Source organism: Melanotaenia boesemani, chromosome 11 (genome assembly GCF_017639745.1).
Source record: "Melanotaenia boesemani isolate fMelBoe1 chromosome 11, fMelBoe1.pri, whole genome shotgun sequence".
NCBI lineage: Eukaryota > Metazoa > Chordata > Actinopteri > Atheriniformes > Melanotaeniidae > Melanotaenia > Melanotaenia boesemani.
In genome coordinates this window covers 14813263-14836432 of record NC_055692.1, presented here as the reverse complement: position 1 = coordinate 14836432, position 23170 = coordinate 14813263, and the positions used below count along the sequence as shown (strand labels likewise).

General features: G+C 37.8%; 1 protein-coding gene across 4 annotated transcripts in view; it reads left to right on the top strand.

Moving 5' to 3' along the window:
• Nucleotides 1–23170, top strand: part of LOC121648720 (aminopeptidase O (putative)) — a 69693-nt gene that overhangs the window by 12909 nt on the left and 33614 nt on the right. For 3 of the 4 annotated variants that reach the window (XM_041999005.1, XM_041999006.1, XM_041999007.1), the window contains 6 exons: nucleotides 10919–11132; nucleotides 12259–12365; nucleotides 17392–17494; nucleotides 17692–17799; nucleotides 18353–18396; nucleotides 20665–20725. In XM_041999005.1, coding sequence (XP_041854939.1) covers nucleotides 10919–11132; nucleotides 12259–12365; nucleotides 17392–17494; nucleotides 17692–17799; nucleotides 18353–18396; nucleotides 20665–20725 — 637 coding nt within the window. The remainder of the gene's footprint in view (nucleotides 1–10918; nucleotides 11133–12258; nucleotides 12366–17391; nucleotides 17495–17691; nucleotides 17800–18352; nucleotides 18397–20664; nucleotides 20726–23170) is intronic. The other variant, XR_006012022.1, reaches the window with a different exon arrangement.

Sequence of the window (23170 nt, the reverse complement as noted above, 5' to 3'; positions counted from 1 at the left end):
AACTTAAAGAGAAAACAAGGTTTTTTTTTTTGTAAAAATGGCATCCTATCAACTTGATTTGAATTAGACAGGAAATAACACTCAGACCTTGATCATAACCTGTTAACATGAATCAATTATTTGATCTCAATGTGTGCAAGATGATCTTTAGAAAGTTCCTGAATTAGTGAAAACTGATAATTCTTGGAAGCTGAAAAATAAATATAAAATCCTTGTCAGGACTAAAAGGATAAGTTCTGCAAAATTTAAAGTTTTGAAATGATAGTTGATCATTCAATGATCTTGAACTTAAATTAAATCCACTGCTGTTTGCTACTATCTGTTGAACTAAAACAGACAAACAAAATGTTAATTAAAAAGCTTAGATGTTAATCTGAACCTGCTCCAGTTTTCAGCATCTCTCTCATTTTTTTTAAAGAAGGTGAATCACATCCTCTGGTTCTTCAGTGAGATGTGCCATCCTCTTTTTCTCTCTGCCTCCTCCATTTCTCTCTGAGTCTTGCCACTGCCTGTCTATCCATCTTCCTTCTGATGTCTCAGTGGATTTCTTGCCTTTCTGCTCTCCTCTCTAGTTTGATCTGCAAAGTAACCCTAGAAGTGTGTGACACAAACCTGCTCTTTCAGGAGACAGTTGGAGAGTTCAGAGTAGGGAGGGCAGCATGTGGGGGGTCGAATTCTTTGGCACAGAGGACAGCTGTTAATCAAATGGTCAAGGATGAGGTGGTTCTTTCTTCCCACTTTGAGTGGATCTCGCTTTCGACTACAGGCGCACAAAAGATCTTGGGAAATTGAAAAAGCAGCACATACGTGCCTGCACCTGGGCAGAAGAATTGGGAGTGTCTTGTGGGAGCTTTTCAAGTGATTGCAAGTAGTTAAGATTTTTAGTTTAGCTTCTTCCTTTTACTTTCTTTTTCTCTACTGTTGTTGTGTTCATTTCCTGCTGAAGGCTCACAGGAAAGCTTCAAACCCCAGGAGCAGAGGCCTCTACTATCCATCTCCTCTTGCTTCCTTTTCTCTTTTTTTCTCAGTCAGATCCTCCTCTGTACACTTAATGAAGATAGCAGGATACCATTAAGCAAGTGTTTTGTTATTGCAGGAACATTCCTTTCTAGTTATCTTGGGCCTCTCAACTTTCCCTCTCTCTATCTGCAGTGTAAGTTTACCTGCTCTACAGTAGTATATTCTCACAACTGAAGAAGCCACCCTTTAACTCTTGTTGCTTGAAAGGAGAGGGTTATGCTTTGTGTCGTGATTTATGTCTTGTCCTTTTCCACAAGAAAAAAAATCATTTGCAGAACCTGTTGAATTATACATTTAAGACCTAATGCTGAAACCTATGTTCAGCATTGCTCTCCTCTGTAACCATCTATGCTACATGTGCTGTTGTCAGATATTGGGGGGTGATTAATGTGTTGTTTTGAACTGATCTCAGATGAGAACCTGCTGGCAACAGCTGGCATGTAGTACTACATTTAACAGTAACACAGGCACACTGTGCCATAACTCTGGATTAGAGGATCTGGGAAGACAGGCCTGTCACTGCACACCCATTTTATTAACACACGATACGTTCTCTGGAGTGATGGATGGGTCCATTGTGCAGAGTAGGGATGCCGCTGTTGATCTTTGTGTACATCCTGGGGCGTGCAAATGATAGCAGAGCCTAAAGGCTGGGGGGGTAATTTTATTTGTTCGTGTAAAGCCAGACACTTTGTGCTAATCCTACCAAAATGAGAGATTTGAAACAAGTGATGACAAATGCTCTTTGGTAAAGCTTTGGATGTTGTAGTTTGATTTTAGTCTTGAGGAAAGAGTTTAGTTGATGAATTTTCAGTTTTTGTTGATGAATTTGACAAAAATGACAGATTTCTACATTAAAGTCCTTAACATGAACATTATGTGACCCAAAATCATTACAACTGCTAAATAAATTTTAAATAGCTGATTTAGTAACATGGCTGTGTCTAAGCACACCTAACAGACCTATTATTTAGCACATTTCATACACAAGGCAAACCAATGTGCTGCACATGAGCACAAAAAGCAGACAAAAGAATACATATAGTAAGTTACATGTGACATTACAGACATCAGTGGGGAATAATGTTTCCAGATATTGGGAGAATAAAAGCTAAATACTGATTCTTCTTGTTTAGTTTTGGTAGTTCAAACATTGTCAGCAAATCAAAAATATATTTTGGACCAGAACCATTTGGTGCCTTGTACATCAGCAGCAAAATGATAAAATCCAGCTATTGGCACACAGGAAGCCAATGTAAATATGTGAGGACTGGAGTGATGTCTTACATTTTCTTGGTCTTTGTGAGTAAACAAGCAGACACATTGTGGATTAGATGGAATTGTCCCAGTGATGTTTTTAGAGAAAGACCTGCAAAAAACCCATTACAGTAGTAGTCAAGGCTAATGTAAATAAAAACATCCTACTTTTTTTTTTCTAAATCACATTGAGCATCAGGACCCGTATTCTAGATATATTCTGGGTGGTAAAAGGTTGATTTGGGTACTGCTTTAATACGGCTGTTAAAATTTAGCTCAGAGGATGAAAATGGCATGGCACAAGCTCTTTTTTAATCACAGTGAAGAGTTAATTAAAGCTGTGTTTTTTTGCCATTTTTGACAGTCTTTTGTCTTCTGCATGACCACCTCAGTATCTTGTCCTCCTTCAAGTATAAGATTGGTCATATTCTCTTTATCGTTTCCAAGTCTAGTAAAAAAAAGTGTGTGACAGATTGAAAACATTAACAACAATGCTTGACAATTCTGCAGTTTAAAATTTTCCCAGAGTAAAAAAAATATTTATTTTGTGACCTACTTTTAGATATTTAAGTAGAAGGTATTTGGGTTGCAAAGCCCAATCTTTTTCTTTTGGGGAATTTGGTAAAAAAAAAAAAAAAATCACAATATCACCAGCATTATGAAATAAAATGTAAAAAAAAAAAAAAAAAAAAAAAATTAAAGGAAAATCAAATGAAAGTGAAATGCAAAAAATAGCCCCTTTCTTATCCTGATGTGTTTTTGCATCATATGTAAAACATGCTTGTACTATTTTCTTTTAGAGTTTGTCAGTGTTGTTTTCTTAACCTATTGAGAAGTATTTTTATTAGACTCATTTAACTTGCACTGTATCCATCAGCTATAGGGTTTTGTCTGAACAGCCAGCCAGCTCAGTCAGGTGGCAGCCTTAAACCTCCTTTGAAAAGACAGCTCTGCTCACTGACTAATTTCACTTCGATCTTGCCTTCATCCATCTTTCCATTCTGTCAAACACTTCTTATATAGCCCCACAGCACTGAGCCGTCTCACTCTCCTCATTGTCTCATTCTCTCATATTACATAAGATAGAGGGGGCTTGGGGGGTTGTCTATTTATTACCCTGCAGGCAAGAAAGTGTCTCAAATTATAATCCTGTGAAATAGATTTGTTCTATTCTTTTCATTGAGGTGAGGTGATAGTGGATGCCAAAATAGGGCTCTGTGTGCTGTGTGATGAGTGATGGGGGTTTGCATGCAAATGGCAACACTGATACAGGAATGTGGGTTATGAGAAATAAATGTCATGTCAACAGCCGTCTTTTTGATTGACGGGGTCCTGTTGTAGCCAGAATTAATCTACCAGCACTGCATTTGTTCTCATTAGAATATTGTGTGTGCTGCTCTTGGATTCATCCACCTAAAATGTACTGTATGTAAATAATATATGTGTATGTTTCCCTTCAGTGTCACTCTTAGAAACATCTTGTTCTTTGATCTAATACATTTAGGGCTTATTGGTATTCATCTACAGAACGACAGATTCCCATAACAGACAAGTAAGTGTCACAACTGTTTTAAATATTCACCCAGCATCCTGCTAGCATGCAACAGCACACATGAGAATGTTCCTTTGTCGTGACACTTTTTTTGGTTAGAGAACAAAGTTCACTGTGGATTGTTCTGTCATTTAGAAAGGGTGGATCAAACCTCTGCTATTGTTTCACAATGATTCACACAGATTTTTCTCAAAGTATGTGAGTTTGTATGGATGTGTGTATGAATGTGTGGTTGTTTATGTGGGTACTTTAGAAACCACCATTCTTAAGTTCATTAAAAATGATATGTCGACCCACACAATGGCATTTTTAACCCAGTTCAGATATTTGGTATCAACAAGAATGACTAACACTCAATAGTCCAACCTTGTGATTCTCTACAAAGCCTCATTTTCTCCAGACTTGAGGAGCGATGTTGCTGCCTTGCTCCTGATGACCTCTGATATCATATCTATTATTTATTTTCAGGCTCTGATGTGATGAAGCGTATGTAGGTGTGGCGGCTTTCTGGGGGCCCCGGCCTGGCTCTCGTTCATGTGACCAGGCCTATACATGGTGTGGCATTTGGCCTGGCCCTGTGGGGCCCAGCTTGGGAGCAGAGAGCTGATCTGCAGCCAGCCTGGAATGCCAGACATTTGAAGTCAGACTTGTTAAAAAAGAACGAAGGGTAGGAGTTTGGTCAAACCAGCTCCTGTGTCTAAAATAGCCCACAGACTGTGTGAGAGGGAGGGAAGAGAGACAAAGCCTATTCCCGTAAACTAGGAAAGGCCCGTCCTCCAACCTCTGTGTGAATGGAAAAGAATAGACAACTTGTATTTTTTTGTTTGTTGTCTCATATGTGGTTTTTGTCCATCCATTTACTGGTCTGGCAGCATGTTGTAAAAGTGTTTGTGTTCTTCTGTATGGCTATATAGTTAGTGCACAACAGCATTTTTATCACCACTGTCAACAGTTCAAACCTAATCACACCTGGGATGACACTGCACTTGAGAAATGGGAAAACTTATTACACAGCATAACAGATGACAACATGTTCTCCGCAGCTTCCCCCCATTCCCTCTTTTTTCTCCATAAATACCTAGCAGTATCTTTTTATTGAGTTTCTATAATCTTTTATTCTTTTCCAATCTTTCTGTGTCACTCTGTGCTCTTTCTCTCTGATTTACACATCCAGTATACACACTCGTCCTTCATCATCTTTTTCTTATCCTCCTGTCTTTTTGGGGCTTTTCTGTCTTTTGTTTTTTTTTAACCGGTGTCCCAGCAATGGACTGAGCCGGGCTGGGGATGTCAATTACAGGACTATGATAGGGTCCCTGCTGCATTATGCATGGAAGTGTCCCGCTGGGGGAAAAATGGCCTATAGCCAGTAAGGATGGATGGAGAGATGAATAATGGATGGTAAGATGGAGGAGTGAGACACTATTGCAATCTGTTCCTTACCAAATTGAAGATTTGCCCTGGCTCACACCTCTGAAGTTGAGGTCCAAGCCACCCTTGGTGACTCAGAGTCTCGAGGTTGTCTTGTTGGAAAGCACGGGGGGACTTTAATCAGTTTTTCATTGTATGTGTTAAATCACGGTGGGGCACAACCATCAGAGAGCTCACCTGAGGTCTCTGCCTATTATTCTACACCAATCATGATCAATTTTCTTTGTTTATTAGCATATTGAATCCTAACATTTTCTGATCTCACTGCATATAAAAATGTAAAATTTGTGTGTTTATTAAGGCATATTTTGTACATAGTTTTCTCTGAGCCTTAAAATACACCACACACACAGTCAAGATCAAAATATGTTATTAACAGTACAAACTAGAATTAATGTTTGGCATCTAAATTGGCATCTTTTCTAACTCAGTTTTCTTACTTAAATCTTCAGAAGAACAAAACTGCACAGAGAGCAAAAGAGTTAAGCTTTATTACACCCAAAAGACAATTTGTTGTATAGTTGGCCCTCAATTACAAAACAATTAGATTACAGGCATGAAAAGCAGACACCTGACATGTTCAGCTACATGCTTTAAAGGTCATTAATCATTAAATGTTAACCTCAAGAACGTATTTATTATTATTATCATTACTGGCTTTAATATTCAAGATTTAGGATTATCCCCTATCATCTTCATGAGTGTCATTGATTCATTATTTACACAAAACTCAATGTACAGTATGTCTTTTAATAGAGTTTTTTTACAGGTTCTCATCCAGATTTACTACCTGGGAAAAAGCTATTAACAGAATTTAATGGGAACTGCTGAATGTTTAGAGGATTTTTTTAGCTTCCAATGAAGCATAAAATTTAAAAACTTTATTGTCATTTTATGTCATAATATAGGTCAGAAATCCAATGTTAAACATTTTTTGTTTGATTATGTTTAATTGTATTTCCGTGAATTCTCATAGTTGTTTTTTAAAAACATTGACCTGAAGAATTCTTAAACAAGCAAACACATATATGTGCACTGCTCACAATTTTGTATGATGTCAGAATTGATCTAAAATGGTCTATAACTTTTAGAGGTGAGCTTAAATTTGACTTGCACTAAACTCTTGAAAGCACATATACGACTGCCCGGTGTTTCTGTTTATTGCATAACTGTTCTCTGACAAGGTGATTAACTGCAATAAAAAAACAAAAGCAATGATAAAACAATGATACCTAACAGATGACAAGTTTTTTTTGTTGTTTTTTTTTAGTAAAAAAAATGAATTGCCATGACAATCACATGACATAACATCACAGTAGCATGAACTTTTTACATTTTCCATGAATTCCACCCAGAGGTTGATTATCCCAACCCTTTTCCTGTGTGTGTATCTATCTTGATAGATAGACAGACAGACAGACAGATAGACAGACAGACAGACAGATAGAGACTGCAAATTGGAGCATTATTATTTACTTGTGTTGCAGTTTGAATCATTGAAAAGCATAAAAATCCACCCCCCACATCTCCACACAACCTAATGGGAAGGTACAGTAGGCCTACCATTTTGCTAGATTTTTTTTTTGTAAAAGTTGGAGACAGAGCTTAAATATGTGTCACAGTACAGAGTATCACAGAGATTTGCAGAGGAAGGAGACAGCTATTTGAACTGATCACTATAATTTTTTTTTTTATCGTTCCTCATGCCTGCATTCTGCCAGTGGCTGATGTGTTCACACTTACTGCCCAAAGACTTGAGCCCAAAATATGTCCAAAAGACAGCAAATAGGACATTAAATGGGATTAGTTATTCATGAGCCTGCCTATATATGCTGCATTTTCAAGAATATTCTGCTCAGCGTGCAAGAAGAAGAAACAAGTTTGCAAATTTACTCGACTGAAGGATTCAAACCCACATAGTTTGAGCAATTAAAGCAGCATTGTCATTGATATCTAAGCCCTTATTTGAATACCATGAACTGTAGATTGCGTATCAGATGCAATGATAAAACATGAAAGGTGCACATGCACAGGGATTGCATGGAATGAATCTGTGTAAAAGTCTCCTCATGCATGTAACCCTGACAAGTCCCTGATGTCAACTAATGTCAGTCAGTGTATCAGCGAATGTGAAAGATGCTGTTGTTATTCATCACGACCGTGGTGGGATGACACTATTTGTCACTGTAGTGATGGATTCCGTCTCCCTCAGAGGAACATGTGCAAGCGCCGTCTCTGAAAGGCTGTCTTTGTGTTTCACACTCACTACCTCTCACACACAGACACACACAAACATGGTGCTGGAACTGACAACAAAGACGCGCTTATCCAATTGTGGTGGAAGAAGATTAGACTACAAAGAAACTCATAAGGCTAATGTTAGCATCTCCTGCTCCAGTGAGACCCTTTGTTTGTTTAATCAGGAAAAACAAGGAATTAGATTTGCAATGCTGTCTCGGAAATTATACCCATAAGACCCCATTCTATGATGCTGACATGTTCCTAAATAACACAGGACGATGGCCTGCCTTTTATCTGATGGAAAAGTCCTGAGGGAAATAAAGAGTAGTGGCATTGCTTAGATATCTGATTTTGTTTTCACCAAAATAGGCTGTCTAGCAGACCTAGCCTAACCTCTGTCTTTAGTCTGTGTTTTTCTTTATAATCAACTTATCTTGCCACCATAATTAGGTTATAGCGAGGAAAAAAATAACTTCTGTGGTGATTTAAAAAGATAATCTTTCCTTGACGTGAGCAGGTCATTTCACAGCCTTCTCCAATTCATCAATAGCAAACAGTATGTGCTCTTCCGGTAGATGTGGGAGTAAGCTGTCAGTGCAACAGGTTATATTATAACTGCATCAGGTGTTCAAAGTAGGACCACTTTTTAAATAGTTTTTTATGGAAACACTACTTTATGTGGCTTCTCCATGGTTGCTATATACAGGTGGCATATTAGGCTGATTAAAGTCACATATAAAACGGATGGAGATATTTCCTCTGTAACAAATAGGCATTTTTAACACATTTCTCACATTTTGTCACACATATAACCCTTTGAGAAGAACATTTCAGTAAGGGCTTAATGTGAGCCATAAATTCTCCCACAGATGTTGGGTCAATGGTGGTCTGGACACTTAAGATCTAGAGTGTGAAAAGATCTCCAGACAGTCCGGTGTTATGTGGGCCAGGAGAGAGGGAGGCTATTCATTCACACCTCTATGACCCCTTTCCCATTCTTCTGTTAAAGAATAGCCTTCCTCCCACGCACAGACGGCCCTAACCTCCTCAGGGTGCCTGGAACTTGTTACATAAGAAAGGGGGGAAGAATGCTCCAGAAAAGCCTTCAGCCATGACCTTGGCTTTGTTAAGGCTCTGCAATTGGTCACCTTATTTTAACACAACTCATAGATAAAAATTACATCTGGCAGTCTGCCTTATGAACGCTTCATGCAGCTATTTTCTAATATCAGAAATTAGATAAAAATTGAACCTGCAAAACTTTTAAAACAGCAGGTTTGTCTTCTTTGTTGCTTGAGGTTATTAGTTAACTTTCCAGTTTCCTACTTTGGTCTAGAGAACCTTGAAGGAATTTTTAAATTTATATTAGGTGGGGCTATGCATAGTTCTCATGAGTGGTTAGTTTCTTTCCTGCAGCAGATCAAATCACTCTGAGTCTGGAAAATCAGAAACAAATCATGACAGGTGAGCTAAACTAAAACCTTCACAGAAGGATGCCACGAGAAGAGTGACTTGATTGTCATGCAAACACAGAGGCTCAAATGAGCCTGATATTTGAATTTTTAGACTCAGAATGTCACATGGTCTGCATAAGGCATGCATGTCATGTGGTATAAACGTTCTCGGCACAGTGTTCACTAAAACTGCAATGAAACTTTTTAAGTTAGATTTGTCTTTGGAAACCATCAGCTTTTCCAAACTGAGAGCATTCTAACTGGTGTCTACTTAAGGTTAGATAACTACTCCTAAATACTACATACAACTACTAATAGTGGGAAAAAAAACCTTTTTTTTCCTTAAACAAGTGGATTGCCATTCTCCCAAATTATGTGTCTTGCTGACGGGTGACTTTCTGACTTTGTCTAGTATATAGCTGAGTGACATTTCTGCAGTGAATTGCATGAATTGCAATTTAATCTGGTGCAGCCATTTGTGTTCTCAGGATGATATTTTGGTGATATAGTATATTAACTTTTGATATAATGCCCCCATTGGGTCAAAATTTCAACTTCTGCAACTTAACACCTGCTAAACCAATGGCATTCATCCTCATCCTTGGCTGTAACTTATATATTGTATGAAACATGATACTTCCTAGGAATCAGCGTATTAGTAATAAGTGCAAAATCTGCAAAGCACAACCCTGTAGGGCTTCTAGCCTTGCTTTAGACTCCTAAATGTGATAGTAATAGATATGTGATAGAAGGCTGTCTGCTTTTCAGCTAGATTACATAAAAACTTCTACGATTAAGTTTCATTCGACATGACAGAGCAGTGGAACATGAGGTAAAGAGGACCCTGGACACACCACCAACACCTTAGAGCAGAGAACAATGTTCTTTTGTTATATTTCATTTTGATTTTGAAACTAGTATTATATAATTTGACATGGTTTTTACCTTTCATGTTCACCTGGGGGATTTCCTGGTGTAAGGAATAACATTTATTAGTGTTTAACTCAAAATGAAGTTCCAAGAGAGCTTCCGTATGACATTATTCTAAAGAAAAATTTTAAATCACCCCTATATAGGTGTAACCTTTGAATATCCCGAATTGGGCATTTGAACATCTCTACCTCCAAAAGTACATAGAAGTAACTAATATATGAATGAGGTGTGGCACTCATGAGTTCGTCTTAGCAGTGAAATATTTGCTGCAGGCAAACATCTACAAGTAAAAATACTTTCCCTGTCAAACTTATAATTTACACTGAGAAGAAAGGGAAATTTAAAAGAAAGAATGACAGTTTTAATGGACAAACCGTTTTTAAAAAAAGCCTAAAGGAAAACCATTATCTGCATACTTTAATGTTTATTGACTTGTATTAGCAAACCAAGTCATATAGAGGCAAACACAAAATTAGGTATATACAGATTTTTCACATCCGTGTCATTTACTGTAAGAGCAATCATTACCATATATTTCATTCTCAACTGGGTAAAAAGCTATTATAATCACCCATTAAAGGTTTCCAGCTCAGTTTGCACGGGGCAGTAAGATTTGATGAGGAAGTTGACCTTAGCTAAACATAATACAGAGGATGGACAAAAGGTTGGGTAGTTTGTCATTCTTACATACTTGTCAGGACACACACATTGGGTTTGTCTTACATGACGTGCTTGTGCTCAATTTTCTGTAATCGTAGGTGTGGAGCATTACCTCAGCTCTTTATGTCCTTGTCTTTCTTAGTGTTGTATTTCCTATTATCCAATAATTTTGGTTGGTGCTCATTTTCATGTCTTTCTCTTACTTTCTGAACCTCCTTGATTATGACATTTAATTCTCTGCTCCTCCAATTCTTATCTTCATTATAAATCCCCTGACTTCTTTTCTGCCTTTTGGAATCCATTTACTGCCTTAATCCCTCTTTTTTTTATCCTTCACAGTATGTAATGCCATGTCATTTGTCTTCCACAGCCCCCATATCATTTTCCTGTCCCAGAGTGTGCTGTACGGTGAAAGTCCTGCTTCTGGAAATAGCGGCCTGTCTCTGTATGGGTCCAGGATTTGCCATGAGATTGCCCATTCGTGGTTCGGCCTGGTTATTGGGGCCAGAGACTGGACAGAGGAATGGATCAGCGAGGGCTTTGCCACTTTCCTGGAGGACATTATTTGGGCCCAAGCACAAAAAGTACAATTCATATTCATGACATTGTGATTCGTATGTTATGATAGCATTTTTTTTTATCTAAGAAAAGGCAATATAAGCTCTCAAATATGCAATTACCATGATTTTGTTCAAGAAAAACAACACAGAAATGGTAACTTTTTATTATTAGAAATGAAAAGCTTCATGAATTATAAAGTTTATATTTTGATTTGTTTCTCGTCATATTTAGAAGCAATACTACTCATAATTACTACTTTTTGTTTTTACACTCTTTTCCCTTTTTATGTAATTTCAGCAACTTGAAAGTCCAGAATTTCCCAATTTTACTGTTATGGTTGGACTGCATCGGAAGTATAGTTGGCAGTAACAAGGCTGTAGTTTAGCTTGATAAATCATAGTTTATGAAGCTAATGAAGAAACAGTTTATAAAGACATCAGTTCAAATCCAAAAATAGCATAAACAAGAAACAAAAATGCGGCGTCAAAGGTCAGAGGAGCTAGCCAAACAACATCAGATTCCTCTTTTTTTTATTATATTTTCTTATGTGTAGCAAGCCACAACATAAATTAATAGACATAAAATGTTCAAAGTTGTAAAACTAGTCCTCCCTCAAACTAAATGAGTATTTAGAAGACCGTTTGTGTTACATAAAAGGAAAGAAAATTAGACTTTCAGTGTATGTACTTCACATTGCCCCCACTAGATTCTGATATTATCGTAATTTAAAGAAGAAAAAAATATATAAACAAAGGGAAAAAGAGGTGGGTGTGACTTCTCTGTATACATGGTTGCAACACATGTTTCAGCTCTAATCCTGGAGATGATTTGCATGCAGACCTAATCCTCCTCCCTGCGTTCCCACACCATTTAGACTTGCACAAGTGTTTTTCTTTTGTCTGCTTTGTTTCATCATGACACCTTTGTGATATGAACTTGGCTGTGGAGAAATTGATTCAGCTGTTCTTATTCCTATCTTTTGCCAAAATCAAGGAGCTACAGTGACAGAAATGATGATACATTTGTCACAGATTTGTTTATGTTTGCTAATGAAATTCACATTTAATTTTTGGTTTTTTTTTCCTCCATATATTGGTTCTGCTTCTTGTCAGCATCTTAAAGAGTTTCTTTTCCATCCTCTCACTTTAGCTGTCCTTGCAAGAGACAATGGAGCAGTTTGATCTGAAGGCGCTACTGAGGTGGAGGAGACTCTCTGATGAGTTGCAGAACTCAAAAGAGGAACTTCAGATCCTCAGGTGTGTGCCTCCATTCATCCAAGTTTTTGTACATGAACGTCTTCTTACATGAGTCAATATAACCGTTTAATCACACACTCAGAACACTCAGTAAAACCTATTTAATAAACATGAATTGGGAAAGCTGTAACTCAAAGTAAATGTAGTTGAGTTTGTTTTATGATTTATGACGTTAAACTTTTGCAATGCAAGTGATTCCAAGCCTATAAACTATGCTTGACTACCTTTCCCAACTGAGGCACCAACTAAGTCAGCAAATAGTCTTTTTAGAATTTTTTTTAAAACTTGCAAAGTAATTAGCATTTTTGTATTGTAGCCAGAAAGATGATTGCACAGGTCTAAAAATCTTTAGGAAGGAACAAAAGTTTGTCTTAAACCTGAGGACTTATAAACCCTTTTAAAAAAAACCTACATTGTTTCATAAGACTGTGCCTAGCTTTTTGCAATGTCTGCACACGCAGACACAAAAGTAAGCGTGAGCTATGTGCATTCCGGGGATACAGGTGTGGCAGGTGTGGCAAGAAGGTATATTCAGGTGTGCTGAACTGTCTTGTCTTAGAAAAGGTTATCACATGAGGACAGCAGGCAAGTATACATTCTTAATCTGATCCTGACAATGTGGGACCCACACCCTGTTTGTCTGGGATCCAGGGTGAAGCTCTTGTCATCAGGGGATTACAGCCAAGAGTTAACTCATTAAATTGAGAAAATGCCCTTGTTAGCTTTGATATTAGACTGAAGCTCTTTGAATAAAAGAGCTTCCTCCCTTGAGATGACACTTGTAGTGTATCATTGACATTCACGCTTGTAAGAGGCTGTACAGAGTGCAACAGAAAATCAGTGTATTATTGATTTCATGGCACCTCTGCTTTGCACTTACCTTTGACCATGTCACTTCACTGATAACTGTTATCACACAACTGGAACACTGACAATATTTCAAATTCAATTAAATTAAATCTGAATTGTGTCCGCTGTATGTATGCTTGACTGATGACAACAGCAATTTTAGCCATTTGCTACTTTTACAAGTTTTTTTTTTCTTTGAACCAGAGTTTAAAGAATTCTTGACTTAACAGTGACTGTATTTTAATATGCTTTTCATGCTTTTCATGCTGACAACAGTCACATTGTAACAGGCCTAAATGTGGTAATTATAATCTAATATAAGTTGTTCGCACACATTATCATGTGCTTCTGTGAATGTTTGTAGAAAGTCTCTGGACCTTCTGCAGTCTTGAGAGATTGCCTGCAGGAGGGACAGTCTTAAAAACTGGAGTACTCTGGAGTGGTGTCTGGGCAGATCACACAGGAGACAAGACAAAATGTGGAAAGTGCAGTGTTTCGGCTACTGAATGCAGAGTAAGGCTGCTATTGATGATCTTAGGCAAATGTAAAGCAACATACAGACCAGCAGCAAAGAGTATGAAGTAGAAATCTTTAATACACACATTGATTAAGAGGATCAGGATTTGGTTTCTCTCTTCTTGCAAGGTTGAACCAACAGAGCAAAGCTAACATTTGAAAAGTGCAAACAATTTGTGCACTCTCACATACATGTAGTATATGTACACGTGGATGCTTATGTTCTGATTTATAATGTAACCTGGAAAATGTTCTATTGAACCCATATAAAAAACATAAATAATTACTAAAATGGCAAATAAAGAAAAGACATTTCTTTATTGCCCCATGTCATAGCATTTGCAAAGCACGTTGAGGCATAAAAGAAGCTTCTTGCACAATAATGACTGAACAGGTTGAGTGTGTATCATATGCAGCACAGCCTGTACTTAATACATTTGTGTTTTTCCACACCTGTCAAGGTGTACACATATTCAGTGGAGATATAATTATAGTGTGATTATTAAGTACTATCACATAAAAAGCATAAAAATTCTGACACTTTATAATATGAGTGTATAATTTGATTTTCTAACAGTTTCCATTATGTTTCCTGGAAAGCCAGGTTTCATTTAGAGGAAACATAATTTTTTTTTTCCAGTGAACTGCAGCTTAACCTTGACTGAGTCATTTAGTGCAAAAAGGTTTTCTGAATATGCAGGACAACATGTGCCCATATGCAGTCAACATATGTGCTAATGTAAAATATAAAGATTTCAATAATGAATGAATAATGATTAAATATTTATCAGGGTTGGTGTCACATTTCTTGTAATAGAAATCATAAATTAATCACTTTCTTGCCTTTTGAGGTCTTTGATCTAATCTTTATCCGTTTTCTAAGGGGTCGTGGCTGAGAACAGACATCAGCATTAGCATTGTTTTATATTAAAAAGAGGTTATATTTCTAGACTCACATTCACAAAGGTTTTTGGTCTCACTTACAAATGTCCTCCTTGACATTCCCCCAGCTAAACACTGACTTTTGATCGCTTTCTTATCTAATATTTTGACCAAATTTCTCAGATGTCACATCCTTTCATTCATTCTGTATTGTTGCATGTTAGATATATTAATATATATATTAATATTGTGAACCTTTTAAGTCTATAGTCTAGTCCTATAGGTTGTTGTAGATATGAAGGGTGTTGGGACATTTAACTCATATCTGAAATGATTTTGCAGCTGGGAATGTGGAAAAGTGTGTCTGCATGTCGAAGTGCTTCTGTGGCTTCATTAGAAAGGGTTGAAACATAATACGGATAAACACAAGCTGGCCGTCACAACAGACAGAAAATTTCTTTGAGAGGTTGTAGTGAAGGGAAGGAAAGGGGGTATTCATGGAGATAAGCCTGCCATCCTCAGTATTTTACACACATAAACAGACACACAAAGGCTACATGGCAGGTTGTTCTTTCCAAGTTCAGTAGGTCACAACTGTCACCCCACGATCCAGCAGGGGCCCCAGTGGCCAGTGTTTATCAGTCCATTTCAGATGAGTTATATTTAGGGCAGCCTGGGCCAGACGCCATTCTCCCTGCTGATTTACTGGGCTGCTGGGAGCGCTGCTCTACCTTATCCGGTTTCCACAGTCAACCCAGTGTAATTTGTCAGGATATGGCTCACAGAGCTATAAACCTTTGTGTTTGTGTGTGTGCATGTGCGCGTTTGACATTAGGCTCTATCAGTAATAGCTCCTGATTTCCTCTCGCTCTTTCTCTCCTTCTCAATCACAGACACACCCAGGTGTATGCATAGCAACACCTACACACACTATCACACACACAAAGACAAACACCCTTCCTTTTACACACATAGCTTACAAACCGGATAAGAGCACCATTTATTCTAAAATACATTGAGCTATTGTGAGACGTTCAAGACAGCGAGCAGCAATTCCTCTTAAAGCTTTAGTTAATCATCTCTGACAAAGAGAGGCAGCAAAAGTCAGGGATTTACACATCCATATACATCCCTGGTCTGGACTTTGAGATGGGTGGAGTTCCTTTGTCTAGCATAACATTGATGGATCAACAGTTTTTTTTTTCTCTATAATGTACTGGTGGTGTTTCTAACGTACAAAATGGACCAGTTTTCTCTGGAAATTCATGTTCTGTCTGCCAGGAGTACAGCTTGCTATGTTGACTTTAAAATAGTCTTTTTGATCTTATCACCACTAACAGACAGGCATGATTATTATGGGCAGTAGGCTGGTTAGATTAACTCGAAAAAAAACAAAACAAACAAACAAAAACTATTTCCATACAGTTCTTATGATGTTTAAAACTAACTCTGGATTACAGTTTATATTTTACAAATTTGAGTCCACTGACAGGCTGACCATATTTGCAGCTTTTTTTTCTAAAAACTCTGAAATTAATTAGCAAAGTGTTCCAAAAATCACGTCATTGGCCATCGTGTTTTCTCACACGTAACATTTACTTGACATGCATACATGCACGTAAGTTGAAACACCCTCTGATTCATGATGAAAGTCCTTGTTAGAGTGTCCAGTTGAATTTAGAAATTCCAGGAAACTGATGACTTCCTTTCTCAGTCCAGTCAGCAAACCAAACATTCCTGTCTATCTTCTGTCCGCGATTTCTCCCACACCGCCCTTTCACTTTTTCTTGTCTACCCTAATCTACTTCATCTCCAGCCTGTCCCCACTCTTCTGCTCACCATGCCTGAGCAAATAGACCAAATGTTTGATCAACCTGTGGCTGACGGCTGAACTCAATCTCATAACATTAAATATTGAGGTTTTATGATATATATACAAATCTCTGCCGTGTCTTTGGTCTCTCTGTTTGACAATGTGTGTGTGCATTCGTGTGTCTGGTCCTGTCATGAAGCAGCCCTCTGAAAAAGTGCTTGCCAGTGATGAAGGGTGTATTGATTGGTGGGCCAGGCGCCTGCGGTATCGACTTGGTAGGAGGCTGATCCTTCAAGGCCTTCCTATTGGCACACTGAGTTAATCTGCTCATCCTGATCAATATCAGCTAACTGAAACTATCATTGCACGACGTCCCATGTCAGGGTTTTGTTTGCTAGGCTTTTATTGGTTTTATGTGTGTTTGTTGGTGTGTTTATGGAGAATGAAGGCGTGATTTGTGTATATGTGACAGAGAAAGTAAAGCCGAGAGCGTGGCTTTTTTGTGCCATTCGCTTTTTTTATTGAAGTGTTATATGTTTGGTCCATGAATTATGGGTAGTAAAGTCAGAGCACAGTCCTGTGAGGTCACACAAACACCATGCTATGCTATTATAAATCTACAGCTTGATTTCCAGCCTGCCTCTGGTGAAGCATGGCAACTTGGCAATGTGCTCACCATTGAGAGATTGCCTGAGTGGCTGGATTTAGTGTTGCTGACAGTGTACTCTTGTTCTGTTGAAATTGTGGTTTTCCTGCAGCTAAAATATCTTCAGCAGGGGGAATAATTTTTTTTTTTCCCCTCAGCTTCATACCGTTTTTGCCTTTCAATTTTATTTATGTCCCTTTGTTATTTTCTGGACTCCTTCCTGTGTTGAAAATCGCCATTTGTGCACTTTATGCCCACCTCATCACCTGTTCTGTCATCCTGTGTAATTTTGTTTTACTGCTTTTCTTGTCTTCCTGCAGACCAAACATGGAGAAGACAGGTCAGGTCAGTGACTCTGGCTCCTCCACAGTAAAACATGCTCTCAACCCTGAGAAAACCTTCATGCAAGTCCACTACCTCAAGGTGAGGGATTAATAAGGTAAAAGCAGGAAGAAGGAAGAAAATAGATGGAAGTTATGGGGGAAAAGGAAATGAAAAGGCTGTTCACAAATCATGATAAAAATAATTTCAGTATATCCTTAAAGCTGGGCTGCTGACGTTTCTCTGCATCGTGGTGACAGATTGTTCTGTTGTCTTTATTTGTTTTGTTCTTTTTCCAGGGCTACTTCCTACTCAAATTTTTGGCCAGTCAAGTAGGGGAGCAGCCACTCGTTGACTTTATCAGATTATTTGTGAGGAAATACCACGGGAAGCTTGTTTTGTCTCAGGTGAGGCTTTAGTTGAAACTAAATTAACTTTAGGAAAATATTGATATTGGCTTGAAAGATTTGATCTGGGATGATGTGTGCAGTGTAAATAAAACCAGGATGCACTGATCTGCAAATAGTTAAAGGCTTAAATCTGATTGAAAAAAATAAAGAAAAAACTTTTCAGATGCAACATTTGCAAAACTGTTAATGGTTTCAATGATTTGAAAACGTCTCAGCTTTTTAGTAAGCTGGTTTGTTCAGTCTTTTGAAAACTCTTCAGCAGCTTCTCAAATTGACGACTGTATATCAGCTCAGTAACATGAGTTTAATGTTGGGCCATACAGTGGAGTGATCACACCTGGAAGTATTCATGTGTGTGTTACGTGTTGTGTTCCACCTGGCTCCTGTTTCTGCTGTAGTAAATTGAATCTTCCCACTAAATAATCGATGTAGGAACGTAAACACTGACCTTGTACACTTGACTTAAGATCAGATGTGCCTTTCTCTTTCTGTTCCTCCTCCTCCCACATTTTGCTAAATTCCTCTATTTCTGTCTGTTCTTTTTTACCAGGATTTCCTGCAGATGTTCCTGATTACTTTTCCTGCCATGGAGAGGTATGCAAGTCACTATGATTATGATGAAATTCATGACTAATGTAAAAATGCATCCATGTATTAAACCCACCTTAATTTACACTAAAATGGTAGTCGTCCGGTTTCCAGTTCAGGTCAAATCAGAGCTATCTTTACTAATCAGTTTTCATTTAGTTTTTTACACTTTTTCTTCTTAACAGATGTTAATGGTTTTAAAGTTTAATAGATTTAATGTCTAATACATGAGCATGTGGCGATTTACCCTTCAACTAATCTGGTACTGGTGTAGAAAGATGGCCAACAAATGCTGCTAACACCAATCCTGTTAAGTGAACAGTCTCATCCTCTCTCATATTAATTGAAGTTTAACAGGATAACTGCTCCTCCTGCTCTCCTTCTCTCTAATTTACCCTCAGCCTCTCTGTGTGTGCTTAATCATTCAGTTTTTTATTTCTCCTGATTGCCTCATTAACCTCTTCCTCTGCATCTTTCACTGTGCCTTATTCTCCTACCTCTCTGTAGTTCACATAGTCTCTACCACCTTAGCCTTTCTTTTTTTGACCCCTCTCTTCCTCAGCTGCCAGTTGTCTTTTTGCCTTTTATGTCATGTGCAGTGATGGCCAGATGAAGCTTCATGAAGCAATAAAGCTTTCCAGCAAATTGGTTTAGAGAATGGTTAATTTCTCGAAGCTTAATGTGCACACGAAACCACCTGCTGGCTAAAGTGTATAAAACAGACAGCTTTGATGGAATCTGTGACATTATAAATTTTTTTTGTCAATAAAGGTTGTCTGACAAAAAAATATCAGACATGTAGATAAATGCTGTAAATTCTCTTGGGAGCGATACGACAAATTTATCTCTATGCATTGTTCTTATCATTCAGCTCCTCTTGCTAAGACCTGAAATTTGGGGGTCATTGCTGCCGATGTCTGTAAATTGGAACATTACATCCTCATTTAGATTACACTGTAAATTCACTCTCCATCCAAAGTAAGCAACAATATATATATATATATATATATAAATATAAATATAATATCATAGACCAGATCTTCATTAATGTTTGGAAGGAAGGAGCACAACCTTGTCCAAGTAGGGTAATGTCAGTCATCCCATCCTCTTTTTAGCTGCACAAGCACCAAAAACATCTTCTCTGTCATAGTGCTCAGTTATTCACACCACTGTCACAGTTAAAGTTGTGTGTTAGCTTTTGGCTAGCTTTGAAAGTATACTTAAACCAATATACCCTGATCCTGCTGGGGCTTTCCTTTTGAATTGGGAAGTTGGGATTTCCAAGCATGGGAATGGAAACTAAACAAAATGGGGCATCGGACTAACACTGAAGTATTTTTAGTTAATTAGCTGGCTATTCAAAGCAGTGAGACAGGAAAGAAAATGATGATTATTTATTTTTTTTATGCTCGGAATAAATCAATAAAACAAAATGCAGCATTTCAGACACACACATGGTGAAAAGGGTGCTAAAGCACTGCACTGTGTAAGTATACATTTAAACTATACAATATGAACTCTGTTGAAAAGCATGATTAAACACTACTGTATGTAAAAGATGCGAAAGTATGTTTGCTTTCGTGGAGCAGGTTTCTGCAGGAATGCATTTGGCAAATGTAGGAATCAGTAATTGAGCTTCAGTTAGAGGAACATAACTCAGGGAAAATGGGCATCCAAAAATGTAAATGAGAATGTTGCATTACAAAATAACCCCTTTAATGGGCTGAACGTCACGGTACACAGTAAAAGCTTCAGACTGGGCAAATGTGGAATCTTTTTGAAGCACAGGTGGTTAGGATTGATAGTGTGGTGAATGTAATGCGGTGTGGTTACTCCTCCACTCTGTGTGTGCTTTTAGTGTATACTTTACAGTTTGACATACATACTGCTGACTTACTTGTGGAATGCTGTTTGCATGCACATTTGTCTTTGCAAATCAGTTCAGTCACTGTGGTTATATGTGTGGTATTTCACAATTTTCATGTGCAACACATCCACTTTGACGCCCCATCCGCTGCGCCCATGCAAACCATATTTGCTTGCAGCACATGCATGTAATCCAATTCATTGTCTGTATATGCCTGTTTGCTTGATCCTGTAAAGGAAAGTGGGTGTTGCCCTTCTTTTTGTTTAAGGTGTTGGCCTAAACTCATGTCTGTCATGACCCCTTACAATATTTTCCCAGAAACATGTTTTCAGAAGGGTGTCTTGGGCAATAACAATCATTGCTTTAATAATAGGAATAATGCTAACACTTGTGCCATTGTGTTCCAGAAAAAGCCTCACCCTCAGTGCAATTTATGCTGACTGGCTCGATCAACCGGGAATTCCAAAGGTACGAGGAGTCTTTTTGTATTTTTCTTTAAAAATACATTAAAATTTAAGCTACAAAATGTTGCCTCACTGATTTGGGAAGTCCAAATGAATACTAAAATGACAGAATATATTTTATTTTTTGCACAAATCACAGCAGGACTGGCTAGATTTCGAAACTACGCATCCAACATAGCAGAAATTTGTAACAAAAACCTTTTGTGTTGGGAGGAATGAGCTCAGTGTATATGTGACAATCGCATTTGTCTCAATATTGAAAAGCTATAAGTTATATCCACCTATTAAATGAAAATAACAGTCTCTATAAGCATACTTCAGCTTAAATGATGTGTGACTATTAGCCAGTAGGCATTTAAAAACTGCTTGACCATGATTACTTTACAAATAACATGTTCTGGCATAATCTCCAGTGAACAGCGCACCTATTTTCTTGACCTCATTGAATTATAACATCTATTATCAGCTTTTTACTGTATGTAGTAGACTAAGTGTACATTTCTGTTATTCCCTCATATCGGAAAAAATCCCCAGTCATAGATTCTATGATTGGAAAGTTACACACACTCTCACACAATCAATCCACTTTGACGGCTTCTTCAATAACCCCATTTCCATGGTAACTGATCTTAATTACAACTGTGTGTATGTGCATTGTTGTGTGTCTGTTCTTGTCTTGCTGTCTGGGAACCTTCACGTTCTAGATTACGTGATGATGTAATCTGAGCCCTTCAGGGGCCTCTGAGGGTGGGAAGGACAGTGTAGATGGACCTCTGTTTTCTCACACCTGATTGGATGATGGCTAAGTGCACTTGCAGACTCTTATTTCTTTTTTTTTTGTTTGTTTGTTTGATGTGCCAGTCACTGGCTAATGAGATCAACCAGATCGATTGAAACCTTTTACAAATGCAAGCACTTGTGTTTTGTGTACACAAGATGCAAACACATTTTTTAAAATATCTCTCTGTTTGCTTCTCTTTATCCCCTCTGCCTCCCACCCGTCGCTCTACAATGTGCTTGAATTGGAGAAAGGCAGGAAATGGTTTGGCCTAATAATAAACAATGACATTCACCAATCCTGGAGTAAGAAATGTGGAATGAGAGGGCCTATTTTAGACTTCAGAGTTTAGATGAGTAAGTACGCCCTTTGGGAGGATGGATGTAGACTGAGATACTGTGTTTAAATAAAGGCCACCCTTGGTCTGCCAAACCTTTCAGTCTGATACCTTCTACTCCACCTTTAACTTCATCTATTAAATTAATTATTTATGTTTAGCTTTTTCTGGCTAGATTATTGATAAATAGAAGTTATCACTGCCTCATATAGATGCTGCTGCTTTTCTTAGTATATCAGCATGTTATTACTAATTGCTCTTTCAGGCAAAAAGCTGGAGTTGGATTTTACATGTGATTAAACCTGATCAGCTTTTATGAAAAGGGTGCCCGTCAATGTTTTCCTTCTCTTTCCCCCCTGTTATCCATTACATTATATTTGAAATAAAAAAGGGGCAATACTACCTCCTCAAAACAACATCAGATATCAAATCATACCCACTGTCAATTATGAAATTAAATTATAGTGCTTTTATTACTTCCTTCCATGAGTCCTATTCCTATTGTACAGAAAAACAACAGAAAATGAGGCAGCTAAAGAGACTAACTGTATTCTCTGTCATCACTTTGTAGTGCTAATAGTAATAGGTCCAAAAAACTTTTTACAAACTTCACACAGCACAGTAACCAAAGAATTTCTGTATGTCTGAGGGAACGTTATAATTTGTTTTGATTTACTTTCTAGTCTTCAAGGTTCGCAGCTGCAACTTCCCAAGGTTTTTTTTTTTTGTTGACTAACAGTGCTCACATGTGCAGGTGCCTCCACTTAACTGACCACAGTAAATAGTCAAAGCTATAGGCCAAACATAAAAGATGGATGCACTACAAAAATGTTACTATTGCATTTATCCAACAAAATTGGTTGAACATGTTAGTTGGACTGAAATGAGGCTAAACCCTAGATATGTTAGAAACTCTGCATTCAAAAGGGCTAACACTCGCCCTGGTGTTTAGCACATTCTCTGCAGATCCTATCTTAAACTTTGACCCAGAAGTAATAGAAGAAGCTGGCATACAGAAGGTAACAAAAGAATATTCACAAAGGATCAGAAGATCATGGCTTGACACTGTACTGATTTACCACAAGCTATATTGTTTGTCAATTGTTTTAATTGGTGGCTAAGTAGACACGAAAAGCCCAGTACTGCTAAACTGAGAGAGGGTGTATCATCACTTATTGTCGAACAGTTAAACATGCTTCACTGAATAAAGTGATTCTCTTTATGTGCTTGTATACTAGGACATGGAGATCATTTTAATTAAATGACCCAGCTGAGATGTAACCCTAACCCTAACTTCACTGTGTGTGTCATCATACCGAGTCTGAAAAGTATAC